Below are 20,207 nucleotides of genomic sequence, written 5' to 3'. Positions count from 1 at the left end.
ACAAGCTCAAAATTGTGTGACAAAGAGTGGCAAAGTACGGCATTAATTTACGAAAAAAAGTTAAAATACAGAGATAAGAGGTGTCTGCCCGACAGCATATGCAATGTGGCCCTCTGGAGTGAGTGTGGAAATATAGTGGCCCTCCCCATCATCAAAGTTGCATCACCCCTGGACTACAGTAATGTTTCGGACATGATATCAGTTTTAAATATCATGTCCTTATTTGATGAGAAAGGGTTCATCCTTTTTTCCCCCATCACTTGGGGAAGGTCAGTGATTTTTATATTTTTTTGTCAGATGGAGGGCATTTTATATCCAGGGGTGCCTTTCTGTACATTTTGACCAGTCCCTTAGGATTAGCAGCCGTTGTGCATTTAATTCACAAAAGGTGATTATATGTCATTAGATAATACAGATTCATTTGGCTGCTTCTTGTGTTGTTTTTTATCCTCTTTTACATTTTCAATGATTTCCCCAAATCAACATCATGTCCAGTCCCACTCCTGTCACTCAGGGAGAGAAAGTTCATATCACGATGCCCTCTGGTGGTTACATTCAGAACTACGTAGAGAACCATGATAAGATTCCATAAAGAAAGCACCTTGTGAATAGGTTTGGGATCCAGGACCGGAGGCGAAGTGGATCCAACATTGAACCAGAATGGGTTCCATCACATTTGGAACCGTTTCCGGAACCGGTTTTTATCACACTGTCAGAGCTGGTATGTGGACTTAATGTCTAGCTATACAATTACAATGCCAGTGGTTCTCGACCTTATATACATTTCAAGGACCACCATAACTCTGAGAGAGTGTACAAATGGAAGGGGTCCATTTGGTTCTCAGAGTTACAGACCTGTAAGAGTCCATTTGGAACCCCTCAAGTAACCCACAGGGTCCCTGGACCTCACTTTGAGAAGCACTACAACAATATGTGTGCAATGCTGTATGTATGATTGTATCTGTGCTTATCAAAAATGTTAATGAAGAATGCATTTTTTTAAATGTAGGAATGGTTAAAGGGAACCGTTAAGGTAGTGGTTCTCAAACTTTTTCATGTCAAGGACCCCCAAAATAATATGTATTAGGCCACGGAACCCCATCTCAAAATATGTTGTTCCAGGGACCCCCAGAAGCAAAGATTTGAGTTACAAATGTACAAATATATATATTCAAAGATTTGCACAAATGTTCATGATTTTTCAAAAATAGCAGATCTACAAGCTCATAGCGCGGCACTCGGTGCCCCGCTATGAGCTTGTAGATCTGCTATTTTTTAATAGCCAAAGTATAAAATATGGATAAAGGGGTTAAAATGATTGTGACGCTTTATTAACTGATTTAGCTGGGGACCCCCTGGTAACCCCCCCCCCCCCCCCCCCAAGGACCCCTGGGGGTCCCCGGGCCCCACTTAGAGAACCAATGCGTTAAGAAATCGGCCCGATACGAGGGAATTGTTTAAAAAAAAAAGGACCCCAACCCTACTTGTCTGTCCACTATTCACTGGTGGAATAATTTATAACAATACCACAATGTTGAAAAAACTTTTGTTTACTTGATTAAAAGTACAAAAGTATTGGCATCAAGACATACTTACAGTACCAAATAAAATAAAAACATTGTGAAGCTTATAGTGGTGAGTCAAGACGGAAGGTGTGTTTCACTACTTTAGTGAGACACACACTTGTGTGATGAAGGACAGGCACTAATCTACGAAAAAGCATAAAACATTGAAATAAAAGAAACTATACATTAGAATATAAAATAGAAAACAATAATATTAATAAATTATAAACTCAAATGTAACTTTGATGTGTATATATATATATTATTATAAATATATATAAAATCTCAAATTTGTTCTGACCTCCTGAATGTTTTCAAACCACATTGAGCATAATACGTTCTTTACCATCAGTAGTTTTTCTTGTAATAACATCCACTGTTTATTATAATAAATAATTGCTGAGGATAAAAAAAACATTCATAAATCATATTGACAGTTTGATAGGCTACAATATACAGTACCAGCATTACCAACATATTTTACATGTACCATCATATATATATATATAATATATACACTAGTCGACAGTCCCTCCTCTCCCATCAGGGTCCAGAGCTCTGCTGTGTTGTGAGCTCTGCTGTCACACCCTAGTATGTCTACCAGTGGTGGAAAAAGTACTCACATGTTTTACTTGAGTAAAAGTATCAATACTGCAACGTAGAAATACTAACTTACGAGTATTGGTATCAAAAATGTACTTACAGTACCAAAAGTAGAAGGTACTCATTATGCAGAATGTCCCATTTCACAAGTTTTCAAATGTATAAAAATCTTTTGAAAAAAGCAGATCTACAAGCTCATAATGCGTGTGAGCTTGTAGATCGGCTATTTTCAAATGGCCTAAATGTATAGGGCTGAAGTGGTTAATGTATGTTTTGTAATAATAATCTAAATCTACAAAGTAACTAAACTAAAGTTGTCAAATAATTGTAGTGGAGTAAAAGTACAACATTTGCCTCTGAGATGTAATGGAGTAGAAGTAAAAGTACTGGAAATTGGAAATACTCCACTAAAATAAAAAATACCTCAAAATTGTACTTAAGTACAGTACTTGAGTAAATGTACTTAGTTACTTTACACCACTGGTGTCTACGTAGGTGGCGCACCACCTTCCCCTCCTGTAGCTGTGCCTGGGATTGGCTCCCACAGTATATAGTTCAGTATATATTCATAATAAATAAATATACACCACAGTCAGACTCGTCAAAGCCAGTGTTGTTCAGACGCGTGTCACGGTGTTCCGCTGGTCCGTGTCCACGCGGCGGGCGTCCCCAAACGCCAGGAAGACCCCCAGGCCGGTGACGTTGACCAGAACGATGATGGAGAACACGTTGACCCAGGACAGGGTCACCTCGTTCACATAGCCAGAGAACGACACTAACAGCAGGCCTGCAAAACAACGCACCAAACACACACACACAACACACCTTTAACTCTGGCAAACCTAGGGCTTTTTTATTTTATTTTATTGTATTAAGGATCCCCATTAGCTGGTGCCATAGCAGTCTTCCTGGGGTCCACACAAAAAAATATATAAAAACTATTATTACAGTTGCAAATACAAAATGATTAAATGTCTCAAGTACTCAACACACCATACATAATGAAGCTAACAAATAAGATAGATATGTGCGCAAAGAAACAGAAAACAAACACAAAACTTTACAGTGTTAAATACAATTTAAGTTGATTTTTAACAGTTAATTTACTGTAAATGCAGCAGATGTGGTAGTGTGGGCAAATGTATACAAAATTCACATTTTATTTTCAAAACTAGCGATAACAGCAGATCGACAAGCTCATTACATGTCCCATAGCAACGTGCTGTGAGCTATTTTTATTTAATTTTTGCCACCTTACTGATGGTGTTGCCTTGACTGTGTTTAATTGCTGTACTGTCTTTAGCACCTGATATTCCCCAGCTGGATCAACACAGGTCTAATCTTATCTTGTAGAACTGCTATTTATACAATTTCATACGACGAAGTATATACGCAGGTCTACATATAAGTGGTTCAAATCTGAGATGGATCTATTCCTGCTATTCTTTTCATATGGAATTTGGTTTTCCCATAAAATTGTTTTCTATTTTATTCCTTATGTGTAAAATCTCTACCAGAGTTATCAGTTTTGCCGCAATAGGCCATGTCTTACAGGCAACGTGTAATCGACCTAATGTGATACTTACCCATGAAAGCACCGCACATATTCATAAAACCTGTAGAGAAAAAGAAGAAACATAAATAATAGATGGTGATTGAAGTGACTTTTTCTTTTTTAAGTGATTGTTCAGTAAACAGGGGTCTCTCCATCTCTCCAGCAGTGGTGGGAAAAGTACTCAAATGTTTTACTTAAGTAAAAGTATCAATACTGCAATGTAGAAGTACTCTGTTACAAGTAAAAGTCTGGAATTAAACATTTACTTGAGTAAAAGTACAAAAGTATTGGTATCAAAATGTATTTAAAGTACCAAAAGTAAAAGTACTAAAATGTTTGAAAATAGTATAAAGTTTTCAAATAATTGTAGTGGAGTAAAAGTACAATATATGCCTGTGAGATGTAGTGGAGTAGAAGTAAAAGGATAGACAATTGGAAATACTCCAGTAAAGTAAAAGTACCTAAAACATGTTACTTAAGTGCAGTACTTGAGTAAATGTACTTAGTTACTTTACACCACTGGTAAACAGAACATAGATTTTCAGTTTGGGATACCAACTGTATCAAATCAAGAGAGAGAACCCATCAAAGATCATTAATCATGAATACATAACATGACATCCCTGCCATTCAGTGCCATGAGAGGAGCCTGATATCCATATACAAAATATTTTCTCCCTGGGAAGTGGGATAATAATTACATAATAATCATAGTTTTTAACCGCTCTATTAATAAATAGTTTTGGGAGCACCTTCTCTTTCTTTACAATAATTAGGACCTACTGTTGGCACTCACCATAAAGAGCCCCAGCATGGGAAGGAGCAATGTCATGGACGTTCACAGACACACCACTGAAACACACACACACACGCGCACACGCACACACACACACACACACACACACACACACACACACACACACACACACACACACGCACGCACACGCACAGAGTTATTTTTATGAGATGCAATACACAAATACTGTACCGTTGCATGTTGAATATCGTTGCTGTCGGGCAGAAACCTCATATCAACATATTTCAACCTTTTACGTTTTTTCATACATGAATTCCCTACTTCGTCATACAAGAGTGTCGCACAGAAGGAGTTAAAATATCAGATGTACAAGCTCACATGTTCACTATTTTAAAATGGTTTGAAAATAATAAAAAATGGGTTTTGGACATAAAAGCTTTCCCTCCGACAGTGACGATATATGTTGAATATGGTCAGATAATAAAGTTTGCTTGCATCCAGAGCTAGGGGGCGCTATGAGCTTGTATATCTGCTATTTTAGAAAAATCTTTTAGCAAATCTTTGAATATATATATATATATATATATATATATATATATATATTTTTTTTTTTAAAGCAAACATTTTTAACTCAAATCTTTGCTTCTGGGGATTCTAAAAATGTCTTCTAAATCCTAACAGTTTTTTTCTAAACTTATGTTGCTATAGACCCCTTAACAGACGACGTCACACTGGTTGCAAGCGTCATACTGGTTGCAAATGAAACCCATTCTATCAGGTCTCGCTAGGACGAGCATCACTAGCCAACACACAAGAGGGGGTTGGGGTGTGCTGAAACCAGCGCACCCCGAAACAACAGGTTGAGAATTGATTGCGTGAAACAATCACCTGTGCGTCCAGTCTCAATGTTGGTAAACAAATAATTGGTCTATAATATCAGTGGTTCTCAAACTTTTTCATGTCAAGGACACCCAAAATAATATGTATTTGGCCGCGGACCCCCATCGCAGAATATGTTGTTCCAGGGACCCCGCAGATGCACAGATCTAGTAAATTTGTTTTGCTTTAAAACATATAGTATATAAGATTTGCACACATTTTCACTATTTATTTTCCAAAAATAGCCAAAAGAAATAAAAAAATGACACAGATGCGTTCCCCGGTCTTAATGAGTTAAAACATTATGAACGCATGTTCTTAACAATTTTTTTTATGAACTTACCCGCTGGTGAAGGTAGCTAAGCCCATGGCGGCAGAGACCAGGGCCAGGGCAGAGGAGAAGGACAGTGGTTGGCACAGGAGCAGGATGAATATACTGGACACACCCATGGAAAACACCTGAGAGAGAGAGAGAGAGAGAGAGAGAGAGAGAGAGAGAGAGAGAGAGAGAGAGAGAGAGAGAGAGAGAGAGAGAGAGAGAGAGAGAGAGAGAGAGAGAGAGAGAGAGAGAGAGAGAGAGAGAGAGAGATAATGAGAAATGTAACCATGTATTGTACAGTGTAACCATTGGGCCAACAAAAAAAAGAAAAGCTCCCATTCTCTGAATGTGATGTAATTGATCATTACTTTTATCATGCACTTACCTGCATGGTTTTCCTCACACATACTACGCTGTATCCTACAGGAAGAAAGCAATGTCATCAACATGTTCTGCCACCTAAAATGTACTTAAACAGATCCATAAGCACAAGGCAAATGTACTTAAATACATAAACAGAAGGAAAATGTACATAAAAACATACACAAACACAAGGAAAATGTTCTTAAACACATACATATACACAAGTCAAATTAAATGTACTTCAACACATTCATAAACACAAGGACTATGAAGGTACCTTGGCTGATGAGGGAATCTGAAAGACATCCTGCTATCAGAGCAGAGGGGACAGCGACTAACCAGGGAACCACGTTAAAAACCCATCCCTGGAAGGAGCAGAGGAAGCAAGCTTATTGTAGTTAACTAACTTTTAGTTAGCTATAAGTTTTAGTGTTAGTTTTTGTAACAGAGAGGTCCTCTGTTACTCATGTGCACATGTACATGGTAACCTTTATTTATTGAGTGATTAATTGCATAGCATATGGTCACTTTGGTATTTGCACAGCGTAATTTGCACATTGTAGTTTGCACAGAAAGGAATGCAGTCATGATTGTATTGTTGATTACATTTAACTGAACATTTTGAGTTGTGTCCTGTCCAGCTGAGCTGGCCACTCGGCTAACTAGTTCCACCTGTGGAGACAGCATGTTCGGTGATAATCTGGCAAGTGCAATATGTGTATATGAGTGCAATAGAGACCAACTTAAGTGAAATGTGAGAGGTGCAATATGGGTAATGCAAAGTAATGATTGAAAGCTTAACATTTACCAAGTTGGGCTGTTCTGTTTTCCAGTGTAATTGGGCTGGACCAAGGGGGGGGGGGGGGGGGGGGGTGTAATGTGTATTTGGACTTGTGAGGGATATTGTGTAAGGTTGTAGTAGGATTATTGTATATGGTTTATTGTAGGATTATTGTAGTAGGATATTTGTATATTTATGTATTTGTGTATTTGTTGATCTACCCCTTAACATGGTGGAGTCCAAGTCCAGACTAATTGCTCCAGCTGAGTATAAAAAGCTGCCAGTAACAAGTCTATTCACTTAGTGGTAGTATGAGAGCCAGGCACCACCATGCCGCCTGTGTTGGAGCTCCTGTGTTGTTTGTTGTATTGTGATGGTGATACACCTTTTGGGTTGCACTTTAAAAGCGCCTCTGTACTGCTTCCAGCCGCAAAAGGGCTCATTCTCACAGTTTTAGTTAGTAACATTAACACTAAAACTACATCTTCACCCAAGAAAGTCATAAAGTCAAATGTAAAGTCATGTTTATGAAACAAACTAAAAGCATAGAGAATATGTCCTTAGTTTTAATTTGCAATTTATTTCATACTTAAGTCTAGTAGCCTATTTTGGGTGGATAAGAAATCTATCTTACATATTTTAGCTGTGCCAGCTTTAACTGTGAATAAAGTTTTTTAAACGACAGAAATTACAATAAAAACTAAAAACACTAATAAAAACTCAACTAAGACTTTAAAAACACAACAATTTAAATACAAAGATTGATGGAAAACACGTGTCTCAACATACTGCACAGGAAGAAACTATAGAAAAGTATAAACAAAAGAAAAACATGAATACCATGGCATGTGGGAATGTGTCTTTGAAGTATGTTGGCAGCCACGACAGCAAGGTGTATGTGGTGCTGCTGTGGCACATGTGAGTGAAAACCATGGCACTGAGAGAGAAGAGAGAGAACAACGTTAATGGAACACATGTATAAGAGAGAACAGAGAGATACCCCTTTACAAGTAAAAGTCCAGAATTCAACATTTACTTGAGTAAAAGTACAAAAGTAGAAAGTCTCATTTCACAAGTTTTCAAATGTATAAATTGTATACAAATAAAAAAAATAGCATATCTACAAGCTTTACAAGATCTACAAGACATTATGGTTGTACTGTACCACACAGAGGGCTGTTTCAGAAGGCCCAGCCAGGTAACCCTGGATAAACTGCAGCTGGAACCCTGGCTGCTCAGCATCTGTTTCAGCTGGTTGATGGGGATGACCTGACCTGTAACACAGCGACACACATCACATCACTGAATGTTAGACCAGCGGGTCAAGACCCCCAGGGGGGTCCCCACATGATTTTAGGGGGGGTCCCCAGAGGATAGTGTAGTGACAATTTAAGGACTTTTAAGACCTCAAACAAAATAAAGAAAGAAAAATGACCATTACTGCATCAAAAGTAATCAAAAAAACGATACTACCAAATTGTCAAATAATATAAGAAAGAGGCAACAAAAAAAATGCCGTTTTGAGCTTGTAGATCGGCTATTTTCACAATAATTATCTGTGGAACAGAGTCAAACTAAATACAATGCCTCAACTCCTACAATTCCAAGTGCTTGTCAGAGTGGAGGGGTCCCCAGTTCAAATATGATTATTGGGGGGGTTGTGGCCTGAAAAGGTTGAGAACCACTGTGCTAGACCAGCGGTTCACAACGGTGGGCTGTGAGGATTTTGCTAGTGGGCCCCCAAAAAGATTTCATAGATAATAACGCCAAGTCGAACACAATGGATTGATTGATCATTCAAATAAACAACACGTGGACCCTGATCCCCAAAAGGTTGAGAACCTCTGGGTTACACAACTGTGGCGGCAATCAAAATAATCAGTTTCATTGAGTATAAATAAAATATTCAATTTCAATACAAATGATCAAGTTCTGCTGATGAGTATTTGTGCTAATGTTGTGATGGCATTGTATAGTTATTCTGTTGATGTTGTGTTGGTGTTGTTGTGTAATTGTGTATTTGTGTTGATGTTGTCATGTGTAGTTGTGTTAATTTTGTCTCGTGTTGCGTAGACTAGTGTAGCTGTGTTCTGATGTTGCATTGATGTGTATTTGTGTTGATGTTGTGTTGGTGTTGTGTAGCTATGCACAAAATCTCTGTCTGTCTGTCTGTCTGTCTGTCTGTCTGTCTGTCTGTCTGTCTGTCTGTCTGTCTGTCTGTCTGTCTGTCTGTCTGTCTGTCTGTCTGTCTGTCTGTCTGTCTGTCTGTCTGTGTGTGTGTGTGTGTGTGTGTGTGTGTGTGTGTGTGTGTGTGTGTGTGTGTGTGTGTGTGTGTGTGTGTGTGTGTGTGTGTGTGTGTGTGTGTTGGGGTGTGCTGAAACTAGCGCACCCCGAAACAACAGGTTGGGAATTGATTGCGTGAAACAATCACCTGTGCGTCCAGTCTCAATGTTGGTAAACAAATAATTGGTCTATAGGCGAGTGCGCTCCAGTGCGCAATTTCCGAACGCACCCTATGTGTGTCATGACCTGTCTGTTAGATTTTATTATGTAGTATTGTCCTAGTGTTTCCTCTTTTGCCTCGTTACTGTTACCTGTCTTATCTCACCTCCCTGTGATTGTTATTTTTCTCCACCTGTGTAGTCTCCTAGCCAATCCCTGTGTTGATTGTCGGTTGTGTTCACCTGTATCTGGGTAACCCTGTGTATTTAAACCCTCAGTTCCTCATGGTACTGCCTGCCAGCTCTTAGATGTTGTTACAGTGTTCAGGTTGACTCCTAGTGATAACCTCCAGTTAATATTTCAAGCTCCTTGTGTTCCTAGTTTTTGTCATGAAATTGTTTTCTGCCAAGCCAAAGTGCAGTAACTACGGAGGAAAAACATAATTGAAAAATGTGTTTAAAAGTGATTTCAGCTGGTCAGCCAAATTAGATATCGGCATATAAGTGATATTACAATAAAGGTACATCTGTTTTTGAGGTAATTGTTCATCCCCCAAAATCACGAAGGCTAATTTGACCTTTGCGATACACAAATAAGTGGGTGTGTCCAAAAACGTAGTTACTGCACTTTGGCTTGGCAGGGACTAGTTTCTAAGTGGTACAACGAGTACAACATGTGGGGGCGGGGCATGCATTCCCATCTGGCAGCGTTCTAGAGTAGATCAGTATAATTAAACATGTTTAATCACACTGATCTTCCTTGGTAACATCCTAAGAGGGAGTGTATCATCACCATTATAAATGTACGGAAAGAGTGTGTCAGTGAAAGTGTGTGTGAAGGTGTGTAGGTGTGTGTCAGTGTCAGGATCAGAGAAGGACAGCTTTCCCCTGTTCCAGTTCAGTTGGACTCTGATCCTCCGGGGTTTCCGTTTCACTGAGAGAACAGTAGCTGACTCTCTGGAGCCTGCTGTGTATTCACCGTCATATAAATGTATACACCAGCATTGACCCAGTCTTTGTCCCTGGTAATGTCCCTTCCTCTGAAAAGACTCTGCTAACACACCCAGTGTCCAGCTTGCAACGACTCCAACCTCCACATCCCAGCTGTGAGACCCTGAGTTGAAGCCCTCAGAACCCAGGACTCTGTACCACCAGTCGAACCTCTCGGGGTTGTCGGGAAGCGGATGTTCCTCTTCTCCACGTCTCACACTGGTCAGATCGCCAGACAGGATCCGTCTTGGATGGACAGTGTTGGGGTCCAGGATGACTGGAGTGTAGGAGACAACGTTCTTCATCTTGTGCCAGACACTGAAGGCCAGGTTGCCCAGGTGTTTGGCCTCGTCTATCGGTGCTCCCGAGACCAGCTGTGGGTCCTGCAGTGTGAACTGGACTCTTTCTATTGTGGTCTTGTAGTTCTGTGTGATGCGTTCGGCTCTCAGCTCCTCCTCTATGGCTCTGATCGTGTTCGAAAACGTTGCAATCTCTCTGTTCAGATCGTCAATCTTCTCCTTCATCGTCTGACTCTTTATGGACTCTTCCTCCCTCAGTGCAGTGATCCTAGCCTCCTCTTCCTCTTGTAGAAACTGATGAAGCTTCTTAAACTGCTCCTTAATCTTCCTCTCTGTGTTCTGGGTCTGGACCTTAATGTGTTCCGCCGTTTGGTCACAGTTTGTTTTAACTTTATCAAAGACCTTCAGTTTCTTCTGTAAGAGCTTCAGTGACTCCTCGGCTGACTCCTTGGGATCCATTTTCGGACGTTTCTCCTGTATGAAGGTGTCACACAGGTTCTTTGGGGCCGGGTTACGGGACGGAGCTTTTCTTTTATTTGTTTTCTTACAAAGTGGACATTCCATTTTTTTCTTATGTGTGCGACATTTCTGTAGACAGACTTTACAGAAGCTGTGGCTACATGACAGAACGGGATGTTTAAATCTGCCGCGACATACAGAGCAGGAAAAACCCTCTTCTGAAAAAGGCTGTGAGGACATTTAGGCTCTGAGTGACGCTACAAACACTCTTCTTTTAGAATGTTCACTAAAGATGTATTTATTTGTTCAAATCACACTCTGTTGATTTAAGAGTTCTTTATTGCCTCCTACCTGTGGAAAGATAATGCTGTGTTCTTGTTTTGGTTTCTCTGCAACTAGAATTAGAATGACGTCACTGTGTGTGGGACTCCACAGGCCTACTCCATATCCTACATAATGTAATAATGACATCATAATAATGACATCAGTGTGGAACTCCATATTTGGGCAATGGTGGAGGAGAGACACAAAGTCAGAGGTATGTGGAATGTAATAGATCATTGGTTCTCAAAGTGGGGTCCAGGGACCCCCAGGGGTCCTTGGGGGGTACCAGGGGGTCCCCAGCAAAATTAGTTAATATAGCATCACAATCATTTTAACCTTTTAAGCCATATTTTATACTTTGGCTATTCAAAAATAGCAGATCTACAAGCTCATAGCGGGCACTCGGTGCCGCGCTATGAGCATAGCGCGGCTTTTGCCGCCCTCACACCTATGTTGCACCGGCAAGCCGCCTGATGCCATGAGGACATGTCAAGGTTAGACGACTCACTCCATATTTGGGCGTAGCTGCATTGGGAACTCCTTATTTGGTTACGGCTGAGTCATGGTGACTCAGCCGTAACCAAATAAGGAGTTCCCAATGCAGCTACGCCCAAATATGGAGTGAGTCGTCTAACCTTGACATGTCCTCATGGCATCAGGCGGCTTGCCGGTGCAACATAGGTGTGAGGGCGGCATAGCGGCCCGAACCTCTATATATGGGCATATCGGTCAGATCGGCGGTTCTGTTTGCGAACGCATGACCCATCCGGTTTTGTAATACACCTTGTACCCATATCTGTGTCACTTTTATGCCCATATATGGAGATCTCTGTATCTGTCTGCCTGTGTCCCTTTTATGCATATATATGGAGATCCCTGATGTCATCAGTATGCCCACATATGGTCGGATCGGTGGTTCCTGGACAACCGGATCTCCATATCTGCCTATATATGGGCATATCGGTCGGATCGGTCGGATCGGCGATGCGCAAGTCGGGAACAATGCAAGTTGGGAATGCATGCCCCCGCCCGGTTATGCAATACCAGATCGGACGCGTGTTGAGCTTGTAGATCGGCTATTTTCAATACTAAAAAAGGAACCGTTATGGACATACAAGGTTTCCACCCGACAGTGTCGGTGAGGAGCATTGATGAAGTGATGTGTTGTGACAACATACTGTACCTTCCAGGAGGAACCGCCACACAACGAAGGCCCAGACAGCAGCCAGCAGACCGGTACCGTAGAACACACTCTCCCAGCCGTACAGCTCCAGCATGAGAGAACCCAGACCCCCCATCAGCAAGGTTCTGTAACAACAGCATACCACACATGTAAAAAGCAAGCTGCTAAAAAAACTGTGTACATGCGTCCGTCCGTCCGTGCGTGCGTGTGAAACGTACCCAATGTGGCAGCCACTGTTCATAGTGCTCATTAAAAAGCCTCTCTCTCCTTTAGTTACACGCTGTGAACAAACACTGGCCAGGGATGGGTAATAAACACCTATAGGAAAACATAATGAAATCATATATTATGTTTACAAAAGCAAAGGAAAGGAAGGTATACAGTATATTGTTCAGGTCTTCTAAAGCAGTGGTTCTCAACCTGTGCGCCAGCCTGTAACACTTGTGTTACACTAATAGTAAGTAAGTAAGTATAGGTCGGCTTATTGTCGGTTCATCAGCCAGAGTGTGGGAGTTTACTCTAAAGGTATCTAAAAGCACTATTCATGTTCTTATAACTTCAACAGTTCAATCAACATTTTGTTCATACTTAGTAGATGGTAGCAGTGTTGATTTCGTCGACTGAAACTATGACGATAAATGTTGGTCGACTACCTTTTTTCACTGATGAAAACTACATAAAAACTAAGCTACGATGACTAAAACTAAGACTTAATTGACAATTTCGTCAACAAAAAAAACGAGACTTAAATGTTAGTGAGGGACGAGTGGAGAAGAGATCCAGTAGAACTAAAAGATAAGTCATTTTATGTTTGGTTGTAAATCGGCTATTTTCAGCATGCAACCAAGTGTAAAATCTGCCATTACGACGCCATCAAGGCACCGCCAAAATACATTTTAGTCAACTAAATCAACTGTAGATTTAGTCGACTATAATCTGAGGATATTTAGTCGACTAAAACTAGACTAACACTAAAACATTTCAGATGAATATAAAATATTCAAAAGACAAATGACTAAAACTAAAACAAAGTTTGCCGTCAAAATCAACACTGGATAGTAGGTCGTAGGTACCCATGCTGTGTACCTACCTTGTAATAATCCCATGAGAAACCTGGCCATGGTCATGGCAGCCAGTGAATGAGAGCCCAGGCGCATCAGCAAGGGCGTAACGGCGGTGACGGAGGCCCAGGACACTGTGGAGAGGAACAGGACGCGTTCTCCACCCAACCTGATGGAGCAAAGGACATCCAGCAAAACTAAACCTTACATCATTGAATATCCAAATGCAACTCAGTCAAATCTAAGTCTAAATTAGAAAACGCTAATGATTATACATTTGTAACTCTGAGAATGTACAAAATGTAACATGTAAGATGGACAGGTCCAGTACAGGCAAGGTTTTCTGGACCAGGGCCCACTTGAAAATCTCTAAAGCAGGGGTCTTCAACAGGGGGTCCGGGACCCGTAGGGGGTCCTCAGTGTTACCATAGGGGGTCCGCTAAATGTTTGCGTGGTATGATATTTATTTCTACATTAACCACTTGAACCCTAGCATCCCTTTTCTAAGGAGAACTTTAGCCAAAGAAATAGCAGATCTACAAGCTCACAACGCCTCGCTCTGCGAGGCGTTGTGAGGTTGTAGATCTGATTATTAATATGCAACACAATTTTATACAATATAGAGGGGGTCCCTGCTTCATCTCTCTCTCAGCTAGCCTGAAAACCGTTGAAGACCCCTGCTCTGAAGTGTTCGCGGCCCACCCATCAGGTGGGTGGGCCCCAGCCCACGGGTTGAGAACCATTGTTGTATTCAGCGTATCTACCTGTCACTGACGTGTCCTCCTAGGATCTGTGTGAGGCAGTACCCCCAGAAGAACCCGCCCAGAACCAGTCCGGACTCCGTCTTGCTCCACTTGAACGTGGCGGCCATGGTGACGACGCAGACTGGCAGTGCCATCCTGGCGCAGTAGAGGAGACACGTGCCCAGCAGCAGCATCCAGGTCCAGGTCCGCGCCACCGGTCTGTGTGTGTGTGGGCACAAAGTAACCAAGGGTTTAGTTCAGTGTGGCTCGCAAATCTTTCTACGTCAAGGAAACCCCAAGATTACTATGTATTTGGCCGCGGACCCCCCCCCATCTGAAAATATTTTGTGCCAGGACCCCCAGATTACTATGTATTTGGCCCGCGGGCCCCCCATCTGAAAATATTTTGTGCCAGGTTTTAAAAAATATTCTGAAAACAAGATTTTTTGGAAAATATTATTATGTAGACTTCACGTCTGCTATACCATTACAATACCAGTGTTTCTCTTTTTTTGTGTATTTTGTTTCCAAGGACCGCCATAACATGACTCTGAGAGTGTACAAATGGGGGTCCCCACACCCCACTTGGAGAACCACAGTTGAAGAAGAAAGCTCAAATTAATCACTTTGAGCTCCACCATGTACCTTTTTTGAAGTGAATGAAATGATATTTCGATCAATGTGTATGGTAAGTAGCAGACAAACATGTCCGTGGCAAAACTTGTCCCTGGCCCTCTTTTTTCCCCTTTTTTTGAAAAAGATATCGGCTATACTTTTTCATTATAATGTAAAAACATATTTAAAATATCTAATCTTAAAACCCTGTAGATTTGTGGTATTGTATGTGGTACTCGTACATGATTGCATCATGTGAGGACAACAAGACAACAAGATTCCCTGAAAAAAGAAAGCTTTTTAAAGACATTGAATGGAGTCAACAACAACTATATTAACATTCCACAATCATAATCCATGGAAACCCTTGATCACACCATCAGAACATCTCACCATCAGAACGCCTCCTCACCTCTGAACAAAGTTAGGCACCATTGCGTCAAACTATTGTGACACTGCATTCCTTTCAATCCTGTCATGCCCTTCATTAAGGGACCAGTCGAAATTTACAGAGGGGGGTCCCTGGAGGAAAATAGGGGAGGGTCATGCCTTTCTAATTTTAGTCCAAGGGAGGGTCAGCCAATTCTACTTTGAATCCAAGGGAGGGTCATGCAATTTTGAATTGATAAAATAGTCCGTTTTTTATATACCTTTTTAGTACAGCAAAACAGTGGTCAACAGTGGGGAAAAAGAGTGGGAGTGAAACCCGTTTTTATTTAGAACTTAATATATATTTACATTAACTTAAATAGACTTTAACGCGTGTGTGCGGGCAGGGGTGATGGCCTCCATAAGAAGAATTTGAGGGCGGAACACACACGTGTTGCATGATGAACTACATGTAAAAACGTCAGAGGCTTGACATGTTTGACATTTCAAATCTGTTTCAATATATATCAGTACATCCCTAGGTATGTGCTGAAACCGGTTTATAATTTCATGGTACAGAAAGTACATGACGTGAATATGCGTGCAAAATGCACATGCAACGGCCACGTGAATGGCAATGACGTGCAGTACAGCACGTTAAGTTACATTTCTTTAATAAGACTTTCAGGGGTCCTCTCTCTCTCTCTCTCTCTCTCTATTCCAGGAGACACACCTTTCTATCTACTCAGATAACACCCAATACAAATTCATTAATATTAATATATAATAGTTTTGTTTTAAATGTTCTAGCCTTGATGACCATGCAGTCTTATGCAAACGTTAAAATGTAATTTAGATAGCATTTTATTTAGACAGATGCCAGGTCATTGTTGACCTGGCATCCTAAGTGTGTGTATAGTTTCAATGTACATACTTTTTTTTATTTTTTATATCATTATAATGTTTAGACTGATGATAGGTTATTGGTTTATCTATGATCCTAGATTACTGAGTTTATCTTGCTTACTGTAAATCACATCTGCTAAATGCCAAAATTGTAAATTGTAATTTGGCTTTTGTAATTTACACGGTGTCCTAGTTATTTGTGTTTGTGAAATAGCCTTATTTATTATTAAATAATAGGCTATGGGGGGGGGGGGCACCAGGTAAAATGCTGCCTATATAGGTATCAAATTCCTCAGGGCCAGCTCTGACTACTGTTACCAAATACTCAACTTTCTTCAATCTGAACAGGATTCAATGGGTTTCCCACATCGAAGTTGAGAACACTATCCATTCTGCTACCACTACTACAGATACTACACTGTGCATTTAGCAAGACTGACTACAGTAATGTGGAAAGCAAAACATCGGACGGGGATGATGGGGAGGGTTAGGGGTGTCAAGATACACTAATTTCACGATACAATACATGATGTTGGGCATATGATATCGATATGATACATTATTAATGTTCTTTTCTCATGTATCATCAACATTGGCCATCATCTTTAGTTTAAACTAACTTTATAAAGCACTTTAAAAAACAATTACAAAGTGCTTTGTACACACAAATAAATACATTTGTGCAAGCTTAAGGGAGAAGTGAAGTTCTCACTAACTATAAACCCATTGTTTCAGAGGACAGATAGACTAATATAACAAATATAATATAATATAACAATGCATGACTATAAATTCCACAAACCTCATATTCTTGTCATCTGGACTTTACCAACCAAGTGCAGCCTAGTTATTTCCAACAGCTCAAAAAAATCTATAATACCAGATACAGTATAATACCATGTAAACCATCTTAGATTAGATGTAGGCCTATTTGAGAGTGCAGAGGCATAATTGCTTTGATTAACGAGCGTCAACGAGCATCAGCTGACCCACAACACCTCCTCTCAGCAGTGCTTTAAACTGAAAGTGACTGGAGTCTGTTTCTCCAAAATACCTTGAATATGATGGAAGACATGATTAATAATTACTGTGATTATGATAAGCTTTACATTTCATATCATACACCATACAGTAAGAACTCCTATAACTTTCATAGGCAAAAAAAAAAGGAAAGTGTTTTAATAACAAAAAAATATTACGATACAGTATGACATCATGACAATACCTATCGTCACATTTTAAAACCATGATAGGCTATATCGTGGGACAATATATCGTGACACTCCTAGGCGGGGAGGGTTCATCTTTTTTTTTTAATCACTTGGGGAGGGTCATTGATTTATTTTTTTTGTCAAAGGGAGGGTCATGCCATTTTAGATCAGGGCACATACATTTTCTCCAGGGGTACCCTTCTTTAAAAATCGACCTGTCCCTAACCACTCATCATACATAAGTGGTTTTGACTCTCAAGTCTTTTTCCATTGCTGCATCGGCATCCCTTAGACTTTCTCATCAACATAGACTACAGTACCGGTTCACCTTAATGGAAACCACAACTATTAAAGTTGACAAACAAAAAAATAGTTTAGCTGGTAGTACTTAATCTATTCCTGTCCTCAAGTAAATGGTGGCATTTTCTAAACCACCATTGCCAAAATGCCATTTTCCCTCCGCTCCACAAGACACCACAATAGGGTTCAGTGGTACCTGTGGTGGTGACCTCACTTCCTCCCACTATAAAAACAGGACTGGATTCCCGTTCGCCCCTTGTCCTTTGTCTCCAAACACATGCAGCCGGCCTGTGTGTTTGCCGTGTGCTGCTGACAGGGGCGGACTTACCGTTGGGCTAGGGTGGGCTGCAGCCCACGGGCCTCCAACTGGGGGGGCCTCCGATTTTTGGGTGAAAAAAAAAATAAAATAAATATATATATATATGCATATCTTGCATATATGAATGGCAAACGGGTACGGTAATGATAAACGGTTCCTAATGTGATGGAAGCGATTCTGATTCCTCAATGTTGGGATTTGGTTCCTCCAGTTCTGTATCCCAAACCCCAGGGCCACCAAAGGCCACTGTAGCCTCAGGGAATCAGGGTATCATTTTTTGAAGGGCATGAGCTGAACCTGAGGGGCCACGAGGGCCATAGCCTTCATGAGCAGAAGTAGAAAACAATGCTTATTTTTAGGGATGGGTATTGGCAACAATCTCACGATACGATACGTATCACGATACTTGGGTCACGATACGATTATATTGCGATACGCATCACGATACTTGGGTCACGATACGATATATTGCGATACGATACATATTGCGATATCATTGCGATATATTGCGATATATTGCGATACGATACATATTGCGATACGATATATATTGCGATATATACATATATCACAACTACATATTGTATATATATACACTACATATTGAGTAGCTGCAGATCTGTGATAGGTTCTTTGAATGTTTTTTCATAAAGCCTGTATCTGAAAAAGCAAAAGAAAATAAAAAATTGCGATATGACGGCCTGGAGTATCGATACAGTATCGCGAAATAAAATATCGCGATATATCGCGAAATCGATAATATTGCCCATCCCTACTTATTTTGCTGTTATGCCGTTTTATTTTGTACATATTGAGATTAAAACTGGAATCAATTGGCCTGGACCACTGGAGTAGCGGTCCGGGCACCTAGTCTCCAATGTAGCCTGTATGTATCAAGTCCTGTTCCCGACGATCTTTGCTGCATGTCTCTCCCCATCTCTCTCCCTGTTTCCTGACTGTCTCGACTGAAAACTATAAATAAAGGCCAAAAAGACCCCAAAGACATAAAAAAATATATATAGAAATAAATATTAAAAAAAATAAACTGGACTCAATGAAATGTTTTTAAAAGAAATTGCTCAGAAGGCACTAATACTAATTGCAATTATTTCACTCCATTTCTTATGTGTAGACCAAATGCTATATTCTTCAAAAGGTGGATTCCCATTCATTCATAGCATAGCATCATATGCTAGCTATGGTTTCCTCATGCTGTTTTCAAACTGTTGTTAGGTAGAGGGGGTCAGCCTAGGCCATTGGTTCTCAAACTTGAGGGAGTTCCAGGGGGTCCCCAGCTAAATGATAGTTAGGAACCAAATGGACCCTTATGGGTCTGCAACTCAAGAGTGTGTACAAATGGAACCAAATGGACCAGTCAGGGTCCATTTGTACTTGAGTTCTGCGCAAAATTCAAATAGATTTTACAATATAAATTGGGGTCCCAGAGATATAAATGCCATTAAATGGGGGTCCGTAGCGTAATGCATATCACACTGGGGGTCCTTGAAATTAAAATGGTTGAAAATCACTGCTAAAAATCCTCTCTTATGGGGGTCATTTTTTCAAATGGGAGTCCGCGGGCTAAGTGTCAATTTGGGGGTCCTTGACATGATAAAGTTTGAGAACCACTGGAGGCTACTTGGATAAATGGTCCACAATAGGTGACAGAAAGACTTAGAAAGTTTAATTATATTTGCTGTCCCAATAAGCCACTACTCCCTGTCTTAACCCATTTTCAATTAAACACATTTTAAGGAGGTTTTCCATAATTTAGACATTGCTTTAGATGTAAGCTGTATCAGCCCCAATATGTTAGCCTATAATATTCAAACTCTCTTTAAAAGGCAGACGGACACAACTTGGAATAAAGCTCGTTCTGTTGCATCATTTGACACTTGGAGAGACTTTTATATTAAAGTGAGAACAAAACCACACTGACCTGGACCACAGCAGCAGGGGTTGATCCTCCTCTGGTCTTGGAGATCCATTAGGAGTGAAAACTTTAGTATACGGTCTTGGAGATCCATTAGGAGTGAAAGCGTTCGTATCTGGATCATTGAACAAATGTTTACTGTTGTCTGATATGTACCCGTTTGCCATTCAGAGCACACTGTAATTTTAAAAAAGTTTTTAAACTATGTCTATCTAGTTACTGTAATAGTTTC

At 40.4% G+C, this 20,207-nt stretch overlaps 1 protein-coding gene across 1 annotated transcript; it reads right to left on the bottom strand.

Annotated features, from left to right (window-relative positions):
• Nucleotides 1–2,067: 2,067 nt before the first annotated feature.
• Nucleotides 2,068–20,173, bottom strand: LOC308097515 (voltage-gated purine nucleotide uniporter SLC17A9-like). The gene is made up of 13 exons (XM_080445334.1): nt 19,982–20,173; nt 14,344–14,541; nt 13,609–13,748; nt 12,737–12,836; nt 12,519–12,643; nt 7,988–8,096; nt 7,663–7,759; nt 6,319–6,406; nt 6,064–6,098; nt 5,703–5,818; nt 4,520–4,575; nt 3,755–3,784; nt 2,068–2,955 (listed from the first exon to the last, which is right to left on the bottom strand). The coding sequence occupies exons 1-13, from the start codon at nt 20,140–20,142 to the stop codon at nt 2,786–2,788; spliced, it is 1,425 nt and encodes a 474-aa protein (XP_080301460.1). The 5' UTR covers nt 20,143–20,173; the 3' UTR covers nt 2,068–2,785.
• Between the last annotated feature and the right edge of the window lie 34 nt (nt 20,174–20,207).

The sequence above is a fragment of the Gymnoscopelus braueri genome, assembly GCF_963280865.1.
Source record: "Gymnoscopelus braueri genome assembly, chromosome: 12".
Lineage (NCBI taxonomy): Eukaryota > Metazoa > Chordata > Actinopteri > Myctophiformes > Myctophidae > Gymnoscopelus > Gymnoscopelus braueri.
This window is presented reverse-complemented; position numbering and strand designations above follow the sequence as displayed.

Excerpts from the sequence above, each read along its gene's own strand:
- LOC308097515 (XM_080445334.1), bottom strand. The coding sequence starts at position 20,142 with ATGGCAAACGGGTACATATCAGACAACAGTAAACATTTGTTCAATGAT. Across the intron at positions 14,542-19,981 it reads CCCCTGCTGCTGTGGTCCAG|ACCGGTGGCGCGGACCTGGA; the intron begins GTCAGTGTGGTT and ends ACACACACACAG. Across the intron at positions 8,097-12,518 it reads GTGGCGGTTCCTCCTGGAAG|GTCAGGTCATCCCCATCAAC; the intron begins GTACAGTATGTT and ends GCTGTGTTACAG.